This window comes from Penaeus vannamei, chromosome 24 (genome assembly GCF_042767895.1).
Source record: "Penaeus vannamei isolate JL-2024 chromosome 24, ASM4276789v1, whole genome shotgun sequence".
Taxonomy (NCBI): Eukaryota; Metazoa; Arthropoda; class Malacostraca; order Decapoda; family Penaeidae; genus Penaeus; species Penaeus vannamei.
Window position 1 is genome coordinate 27,739,047 of NC_091572.1, and position 10,000 is coordinate 27,749,046.

The following is a 10,000-nucleotide window of genomic DNA, read 5'->3' on the forward strand; positions in this document are numbered from 1 at the left end:
CCCACCCCCATCACCCACCCTCTAACCTCCCTCCTTCTGCGCCTCCTTCAGATCGACTTCGGCAACGTGCGCGTCCCCGCCCGCCTCGACTACCCCCGCCCGCAGAAGATCGACGCCCTCCCCACCTTCGAGCACGGCGTCTCCTCCGACAGGATCGTGGTCGTCGACGCTCAGACCTTCCTCATCCCCAACTTCAGCTACGATGGACAAGCCCCTGGTAAGCTCGTTTTTGTTTTTGTTGGTGTTCTTCTTTTTTTTTTTTTTGTTCTTCTCTCTTCTTCTTCTTCTTCTCTTCTTTTTGTCCTTCTTTTTTCTCTCCTTCCTCATCCCCAACTTCAGCTACGATGGACAGGCCCCTGGTAAGCTCTCTTTTTGTCGTTGTTCTTTTTTCTTCATTTCTTCTTCTTTTTCTTTTCTTCTTATTTTTTTTTTCTTTTTCTTTTCCTCTTCTTGTGTTCTTCTTCTCCCCTTCCTAATCCCCAACTTCAGTTATGATGGACAGGCCCCTGGTAAGCGCCCTTTTTTCTTTTTCATCTTTTTTTGTTGTTCTTTTTTATTGATTTCTTTTTTTTCTTTCTTCATTTCTTCTTTTTTTCCTATTTCATTTCTTATTCATTTCATCGTCTGTTTCTCTTCTTCTTTTTCCTTTCCTCTTCTTTTGTTCTTCTTCTCCCCTTCCTCATCCCCAACTTCAGCTACGATGGATAGGCCCCTGGTAAGGCGTCTTCTCCTTCGTTTTTCTTTTTCTTTTCTTTCTTCTTCATGGTTTGGTTTTGTTTCATTTTGTTTTTGTTGTTGTTGTTGTTCTTCAGCCTTTTTTCATTTCTTCTTTTTCTTTTTCTTCTTCTGTTTTCTTCTTCTCTCCATCCTCATCCCTAACTTCAGCTCCTGATAAGCGTTTTTTGGGGGGCTTTTGCTTTTTTCTTCTTTTTACTTTTTTATCATATTTCTTCCCATTATTCTCCTTCTTTTTTTCTTTTTTCTTCCTCTTCTATTACCACCTCTACCACCACCACCAGTCTTTATTATTATTATTACTTATCTCCTTTATCATTTCATTTTTCTTTTATTCATCGTCTACCATTTTTAATCACTACTTCCCCTTTTCTCCCCTCTACCTCTCCTCTCCCTTCTCTCCTTTCTCTCCTCCTCCCCTTTCACTACTCCCCCCCTTCTTCTCCCCTCCACCTCTCTTTCACCCCTTTCACTCTTTCCCCAACTCCCCTCCCCTTTCACTCTTTCCCCCCCCCCCCTCCCCCTTTCCCCCCCTTTCCTCTCCCCCTTTCCTCCCCCCCCTGAATCTCCCAAGACATGAGTCTCCGCCTCATTATTCCATGCTGATGGGAGGACGCTAATCTTGGGCTCGGATTTTTCCCCGTTACATGAAGGGATGGACGGAAGCCTCGTTAATTGCTCTCTCCCACGCGCCCTCCTCCTCCTCCTCCTCCTCCTCCTCCTCCTCCTCCTCCTCCTCCTCCTCCTCCTCCTCCTCCTCCTCCTCCTGGTCTCTTCCTCTCCTCCTCTTCCTCCTCCTATAGTCTCTTCCTCCCTATCTTCCTCCCTATCTTCCTCCTCCTCCTGGTCTCTTCCTCCCTATCTTCCTCTCTATCTTCCCCCTCCCTGGTCACTTGCTCCCTCTCCTCCTTTCCTCCTCATCCTCGTTTCTTCCGCCTCCTCTTGGTCTCTTCCTCCCTATCCTTCCTCCTCCTCCTCCTGATCTCTTCCTCCCTATATTCCTCCTGCTCATCCTCGTTTCATTCCGCCTCGCCTTCTCTTCCTCCTGGTCTTTTCCTCCCTATCTTCCTCCCCATCTTCCTCCTTCTCCTTCTGGTCTCTTGCTCCCTCTCCTCCTCCTCCTCGTTTCTTCCGCGTCGCCTTCTCTTCCTCCTCCTCCTTTCCTCCTCCTCCTGGTCTCTTCCTCCCTATCTTCTTTCTCCTCTTCCTCCTCCCTCCTCCTCCTCCTCGTTTCTCTCTCCTCGCTTCCTCCTCTCCCCTTCCTCCTCTCCTCCTCCTCTTCTCTTTCTCCTTCTCTCTTTCTCCTTCTCCTTCTTCTCCTCCCCTCGCCTTCTCTTCCTCCCTATCTTCTTTCTCCTCTTCCTCCTCCTCCTCCTCCTCGTTTCTCCCTCCTCGCTTTCTCCTCTCCCCTTCCTCCCTCCCTCCCTCCCCCTCCTCCTCCTCCCTACCTTTTAAGAGAGAAAAAAAGGATTTACTGGGTCGGTTCTTTGTGCTCTTCTCCGTGTCTCCCTTTTTCACTTTTTTGTCGTTCTCTTTTGCTTTTTTCCTGTTGTTTTCATGTTGATAATGTTGCTTCTGCCCGTCTTTATCTTTCCATGCATTCTTCACTCTCCATTCTCTATCCTTGTTCCTCTCTCGTTCCTTTTTTCCGTCTCTTCTTTCCTCCCTCTTTCCTCCCCCCCCCCCCCCCTCCACCTGTCTTCCTCCTTTTCCCTTCCTTCTTCATTCTCCTGAGCCTTTCCTTTAACACATCTTTCCTCCTCCATATTTTAATCTTCCCCAGTCTTTGCTTCTTCCTCTCCATATTCCTCCCTCCTGCCTGCCTCCTCCCTCCTTTCTCCTTACCTCCCTCCTTCCTTGTTTCCCTCCCTCCCACCCTCCGTCCATCCCTCCCTTCCTCCCACCCTCCCCCTCCCCTCCTCTCCCCTGCCTCCCCCTCCCCCCTCCCCCTCCCCCTCCCCCTCCCCCTCCCCCTCCCTCCCCCTCTCCTCCCTCCCCTCCCTCCCCTTCCCCCTTACCCCTTCTCTCCTCCTCCCCCTCTCCTCCTCCCCTCCTCCCCTCCCCTCCCTCTCCCCCTCCCCTCCCCCTCCCCCTCCTCTCCCCCTCCTCTCCCCCTCCCCCTCTCCCTCCCCCTCTCCTCTCCCCCTCCTCTCCCCCTCCCTTCCCCCTCCCCCTCCCCCTCTCCCCCCACCACCACCCCTCGTCTCATTTTTTCCCCATCACATTTTTTTCCCGAAGACTCTCCATTAATTTCTTGAGGACCGTAGATATTTCTGTAGACCTTTTGTTTTTTTTTCCGGCGTCTTTGGGGATTACTCTTGTTATTGACAGAGACTGACTGATTGCCTTTTTTTCTTTCTTTCTCTCTGCCTCTCATTCCAAGTTGTTTATATATATATATATATATATATATATATATATATATATATATATATATATATATATATATATATATATATATATATATACATATACATATACATATACATATATATATAATGTTTCTGTGGCCCTCTTCCTCTTTCGTTTTTATTGACCTTGTTATTAATTTGATATTACTCTGTTTGTTCCAATCTAAGTTTTCCACTTTCTTATTTTCGTTAATTTCCCGTTTTTTCTTCTTGGCGATTTGTTTGAATTTCCTTCTTTATCCCATATTTTTTATTACCTCCTCTTATTCCGTCTTTGTTCTCCTCTCCTATCTTCGCCACATACCTCATGCCGGCCAGCATACCAGCCCAACCATTCAATTCCTCAAAGTAATATTAGTTTAAGATAATTTCCATTCAGGTTTCTCCCATGGCGGTAATTATCTTTGTATGAATTCATTAGCACCTGTAATTGCTCTCGCCGGTGGGTAATTAAGCGCGTCGCCTTTGTTTTTTATCGATAATTGAATATTCATGGGGATGTTTTTATTGGCGCTTTTCGCTCTCTCTCTTTTTCTCCTGCTCTCCTCATTCCGTTCTTTCCTCTCCTAAACCTCCCTTCGCTGTTCTTTCTTCTTTCGCCGTCTCCTTTTCCGTTATTCCTCCTTTTTCTTCCCTTTATTCCTCTTCTTCCTCCCTTCATTCCTCCTCTTCTTCTTTTTCCATCCTTCATTCCTCTTCTTCTTTCCCTCATTCTTCTTCTTTCATTCCTATCCCTTTTCTCATCCGCTCTCCCTCCCTTTATCTCTCTTCTCTCTTCCATCCTACTCGCCTTCCTTCACACCCCTCTCCTTCCTCATTTCTCCTCTCCCCTTTTGCCCTTCCCCGTTTCTCACCTCCTCAACGTCCCTCTCCACTTCCCCTCCACTTCTCCTCCACTTCCCCACCTTCATTCCTCCCCGTCCATCACCCCCACTCCATTTTCTCCATCACCTCCCCTATTTCCACCCTCCCCCCCCCCCCACACTTCCTCCCCTCCACTTCCCCTCCACCACTCCACTCTTCTCCACTTCCCCTCCACCACTCCACTCTCCCCCACTTCCCCCCGCCCTCTCCCCCTCCCTCACCCCCTCATCCCTCTCACCCCCTCCCCCTCTTCCCTCTCACCCCCCGCCCCCACCGCTCACCGCCCTCTTCCCCCCCCTCCCCCACCCCTTCCACCACTCCCCCACCCACTCCCCCCACCGCTGACCGCCCTCTCCCCCTCCCTCACCCCTCTCACCCCCTCTCCCCCCACTCCCCCACCACTCCCCCACCGCTCACCCCCTATCTCCCACCCCCCACCCCCTTTCCCCTCACCCCCCACTCCCCCACCGCTGACCGCCCTCTCCCCCTCTCCCCAGACGGCCACTTCTGGGTGGGCAAGGGCGCGACGCCGGGCCCCAGCGGCAACATGGTCCCCGACGAGAACGGGTCCGAGGAGCCCCTGAAGCGCTACTCGGGTAAGACCATCGTGATCACCCTCCCCGGCGACCAGACCGTGTTCGACATCGACCACCTGAGCGTGTGGTGCCGCGCCTTCTTCGCCGACTTCGGCCACGTGCGCGTGCCCAAGAACCTGAACGTGCCGCCCTCGCTCAAGATGCTCGGCGTCGCCCCGCAGGTCAGTGGACGGAGGCGGGCGCGCGCTCTCTTCCTTTTCTTTGGTTTATTTGTTGTTTTTTTCATTTACTTATATATTAGTTTGTTTATATATTTACTTATTTATTTAGGGTTGTCTCTTCCTTTTCTTTGGTTTATTTGTTTTTTTTATTTACTTATTTATTAGTTTTATTTATTTACTATTTCTTTATTCATTTTACTTATTCATTGACTTATCTATTTATTCATTTACTTATTTATTTGTTCATTTACTTATTTATTTATTCATTTACTTATTTATTTATTCATTTACTTATTTATTTATTCATTTACTTATTTATTTATTCATTTACTTATTTATTTATTCATTTACTTATTTATTTATTCATTTACTTATTTATTTATTCATTTACTTATTTATTTGTTTATTTGTTTATATACTTGTTTGTTCATTTATTAATTTGTTTGTTTTTAAATGTATTTTTGTGCCATTTGTACTTTTATTTTCCATCTTTTTATGTTTGATTCTTTTCTCATTTGTTCATTTAATTGTTCGTTTCTGCTTTTCTTCTTTTAGGGAAAAATGTCTCTTTACGGTGTACATTATTATGAGTGTGGTTGTCTCTCTTTTATAATTTGACCTTATTTAGATATTATCTAGATTTAGAGGTGTAATAGATAAAAGTGATTGTTATTGTCCGTCCGACACAGAAAAGGGTAAGTAAAAGGATTGTTTTAATTCGATCCAAAAATATTCTTCGGAAAGGATATGCAGATGTAATCAAACAGATATTTTTTTCTGTCAACTTTACACATATTACATATACATTGTGAAGGAAGCGTGCTCTGGTATCACATAAGAGGTTATTATAAACTTCGACCTTAAGGTGACGAATATTGGAATTTTGTAATCGGATGATCGAGTAAATTCGCCAACGAAACGGGAAAAACATTAATGCATATTTAGAATAATTCTAAGAAATTCTTTTCATTTACGTTACGGCGCTCTCACACGAGCATTTCCATCACCAACAAATCTTGCAGCCCAGGGGGAAGGTGTGCCAGTCGTCCCGTGGGCACCCTGGGCACACGGCGGCTAGTCCATCGCCCAAGGGAAGAAGTTCAGTAAGCAAAACTTAGCGCTTAAAACGCAACACGACCGTGTCAACAAAGATGGCGGTGCATCTGCGGTAAAATCAAATTTGATGCAGAGATGATCAATCTGAAAGTGGGAGAGTCGAGAATGTCTTGTGCTTAAATACAAAATAGCAATAAAAGTATTGAATGCAATGAATATAATTAAAGATAACCAATAGATTACATATTTTCACTAAGAGATGTCCTTGTTTCTCGCCCGTGTGCGCGCATTCGAACGATGCTGAGCACGCGCTGAAAACCAGCGCTAAACGGGGAATCCACGGTCGCTTTCAGGCATTTGTAAGCGAAAAACCGCTCGTGTGACCTTTTGAAAATAACGGGATATTTCATAAAACTGTTACTATAAGAAGATCATAGAGAAAGATTAATATAGATTGCAAAGAACTGAAAGGATGTAAAATCATTTGCCTGCAGCACGGTACAGCTCAACGGAATGCAAAAACATATACGAAACCGTAACTTTTCTCATATGTTAGACGCTCACACAAGCTCAAAAACATCCATTCTAAATCTTCTTTCGTTCCTCCTTTTTTTTGTACTATCTGCAGAGGAGAGACGAGTTCACACGTGATTACGATTTGGATGTCAAAGCGATTCGTATCCAACATTCTATTTTTATCCGAGCCATTTTCATTTTCGTTATATATTTTCATTTTCTTTTTTCTCTTTTTTGAAAGTGGCAGTACCCGATGAACGAATGATCGCCGATCGACATTTGAGAAGTTTTTAAGTTAATCCTCTTTTCCGGCCAAAATCCATTTCGATGAAAGTGCTCCGCAAAAAAATATATATATATAGATTCAGAGTCGCTTTTGGGGAAAGAGATCTACTTTCATGCATATATACTTTTTTTCTCTACATCCCAGATGTATTAACTTTTCTCATTATTGTTTTTTATGAATCTGTTTTTTATGATTTTTTTTCTTTTTTTTTTCTTTTGGAAAGTGATGCTGCCTTATTTAAAATCCCTTTACGGAAACGGACATATCCGCGGTCAGTCATTTGTTTTTGGAAAAGTATCTCCAAGGTTATTCTTTTTTCAGTGAAACCGCGTTTTTATTTTGGTACATAGGATATATACTCAATATACATATAATTTATACATACAATATATACTTATAATGTATACTCATAATATATACTCATAAAATATTCTCAAAATATACTCTCAAAATATTCTATCAAAATATACTCATAAAATATACTCATAAAATATACTCATAAAATGTACTCACAAAATGTACTCACAAAATGTACTCACAATATGTACTCACAATATGTACTCACAAAATGTACTCACAAAATGTACTCACAAACTGTACTCACAAACTGTACTCACAAACTGTACTCACAAACTGTACTCACAAACTGTACTCACAAACTGTACTCACAAACTGTACTCACAACATGTACTCACAACATGTACTCACAACATGTACTCACAACATGTACTCACAACATGTACTCACAACATGTACTCACAACATGTACTCACAACATGTACTCACAACATGTACTCACAACATGTTTTCACAACATGTACTCACAACATGTACTCACAACATGTACTCACAACATGTACTCACAACATGTACTCACAACATGTACTCACAACATGTACTCACAACATGTACTCACAACATGTACTCACAACATGTACTCACAACATGTACTCACAACATGTACTCACAAAATATACTCTCAAAATGTGCTCAATATATGCACCCATAATATATATTCACATGATAATAATGTTATATACTCATGATATACGCTCCTAATATACACTCATACTATATACTCATACTACATACTCATACTACATACTTCTGATATTCGCTCACAGTTTATTCCCGTAAACGAAAGATGGCATACATTTTCCCGCCAAAATTTTCAACGTGAGGGAGTGTGTAGGTAAAGGTGGCGACGGCGTCTTGGTTGCTTGCACTTAGTAAACTAGTTTAGTCATTAATGCAATGTAACACCTAGTTTTGCAATTGATATGCAATACATAAACGAGTGGTTGAGTATCTGAATGCATTATGAGTGCGTGTTACTTTCAAGCGTCTGTGTTGAATGTAGATTAATGAATGTGTTTAATTTTTTTATAACCATGAATAAGTTGAGGAATAAGTACATAAATGTGAGTGAATGAGTAAACGAGAGTGTGGATGGATGTGTGAGTGAATTGGTGAATGGATGAGTGAGTAATTGAGTGCGTGCGTGCGTGCGTGTAGAGGTGTCCGTTGATCTATAAAAAAGTGGACTAAAGGTGATTGTTGCTTCCTCCAATAGCTTGATCGTAGCACCAGTTGAACACCGCTTCTAGCATCACTCTTAGCATCAAAACTCTACAAGATCACACCACACTGCTTTAATTAGTCCCTAACTTGTAAACCTGCATCAACCATTCCTTTAAACCTCCCAAAATAAAACAACTAAATAAAAGGCTAAACCAAAACTAAAAATCTTTAACCCCGGGTTCTCTTGATTTGGTGTTTCAGTCGCACGGCTCAGGCTACGCCTACGAGCCCCCCTCCCCCTCACGCCCGTCTTTCTCCTACGCGCCTCAGACCACCCCCTCCCCCCGCACCACCACCCCCGCCCCCCCGGCACCCCCACCACGACCTAGGTACTCTTTCCCCTCACGACCTGCCCCCTCCCCACGACCCCCGTACGACGCCGCCTCCCCCCGCCCCTACTCCCCCCCTGCCACCACGCGCAGACCCCCCTACGTTGCCCCCACCACGCGCCGACCCGCCCTCCCCCGCAACCCCTACCGGCCCGCCCCCACCACTCGCAGACCTTTCTACCAACCCCGCACCACGCCCCCCACCACCACTCGCAGACCGTACACGCGACCTACCACAACCCGGGTGCCTTACCACCTGCGGACCACAACCAGGAGACCTCCCTACACCACGAGACCGCCCCGCCACGGACAGTACGAGGCCCCCAGTGCCACCCACGGACGCCCCAACCACGACTTGAAAGGCGATGGGAGATCAGACGCCGGCGCTGCTCCTGCTGCAGGCGCTGCTGGAGGGTCGTCGAGGTTCCCGCCGGCGCCGCGGACGAAGGCCAGCTCCTCCTCCTCCTCGTCCCATTCCCCCTCCTCCTCGTCCTCCTCCTCCTTCCCCCCAAGGGCCCCTCCCGCCAGCAGCCACTTCGGCCTCCCCCGCCACCGCTTCGCCGCCCCGGCCCCCCAGGCGAGGGCCGCTCCCCTCGAGGAACCCGAAGCCCCCCAGCCCCCGAGGTCGTCCTCCTCCTCCCTCCCCTCGCAGAGCTTCAGCAGCTTCAGCTTCAGCAACGGGGGCGCGTCCTCCTTCTTCAACATCTACGGCTGAGTCCTCGGCGACAGGCGGCGCCCGCTCGGAAATAGACAGCTGGCTCTCATTGTCTTTGACTAACATTTTACTATTACTTCTATTTATTTGCTTATTTATTTATTTACTTATCTATCTATCTATTTATTTATATATCATTCATTCATTTCTGCATGTACGTCATTTTAAGGTTCGATCTTTCGCTTTCCAGCAAATTATAAAAATCGTCCTTTTTCTACTCGGTGTGTGTATGCTGCATATACTCTACGTGCATATTCCCTGTGATACATAATAATTCTACAAAGATTTTTTCGTGACAACGCCACGAACACTTTCTCCATTACCCATTAGATTAAAGGGATATTGATGGATACATCTATTTCGATCGATAGGACGATTACAGCTCTGCATTTCTGCCGCCATGACGCCTCCGTTATGTTGCTTGAGGGAGCGTTGCTATAAATGTACCTTGTCCATATTTATGTAATTTATCTGCCTAATTTATATCTAATTTATTCCAGTACGTTTCTTGTGTATTGGTGATTAAAGATTCAAACATGAATTGCCTTAGGTTTAAGTATATGATCTATTTATATATTTATATATTTATACGAGATTTATTATGTATTTTACTGCTATTTAAGTAGTTAGTTTGGGTACGTAGGACGAGCATATTTTTTGTGCCGAAGTTGATTTTTCGTTACGCTTTTGTTTCTTCTTTTGTCGCTAATCGTCGTTTTTTTCTCTACTTTTTTTTTTAATTTCGGCTTC

At 45.0% G+C, this 10,000-nt stretch overlaps 1 protein-coding gene across 1 annotated transcript in view; it reads left to right on the forward strand.

Moving 5' to 3' along the window:
- LOC113808181 (protein Skeletor, isoforms D/E-like) overlaps positions 1 to 10,000 on the forward strand; it is a gene marked incomplete in the record, with an annotated part of 84,073 nt that overhangs the window by 35,948 nt on the left and 38,125 nt on the right. The window contains 1 exon segment of the mRNA XM_070138079.1: positions 4,508 to 4,767. Coding sequence (XP_069994180.1) covers positions 4,508 to 4,767 — 260 coding nt within the window.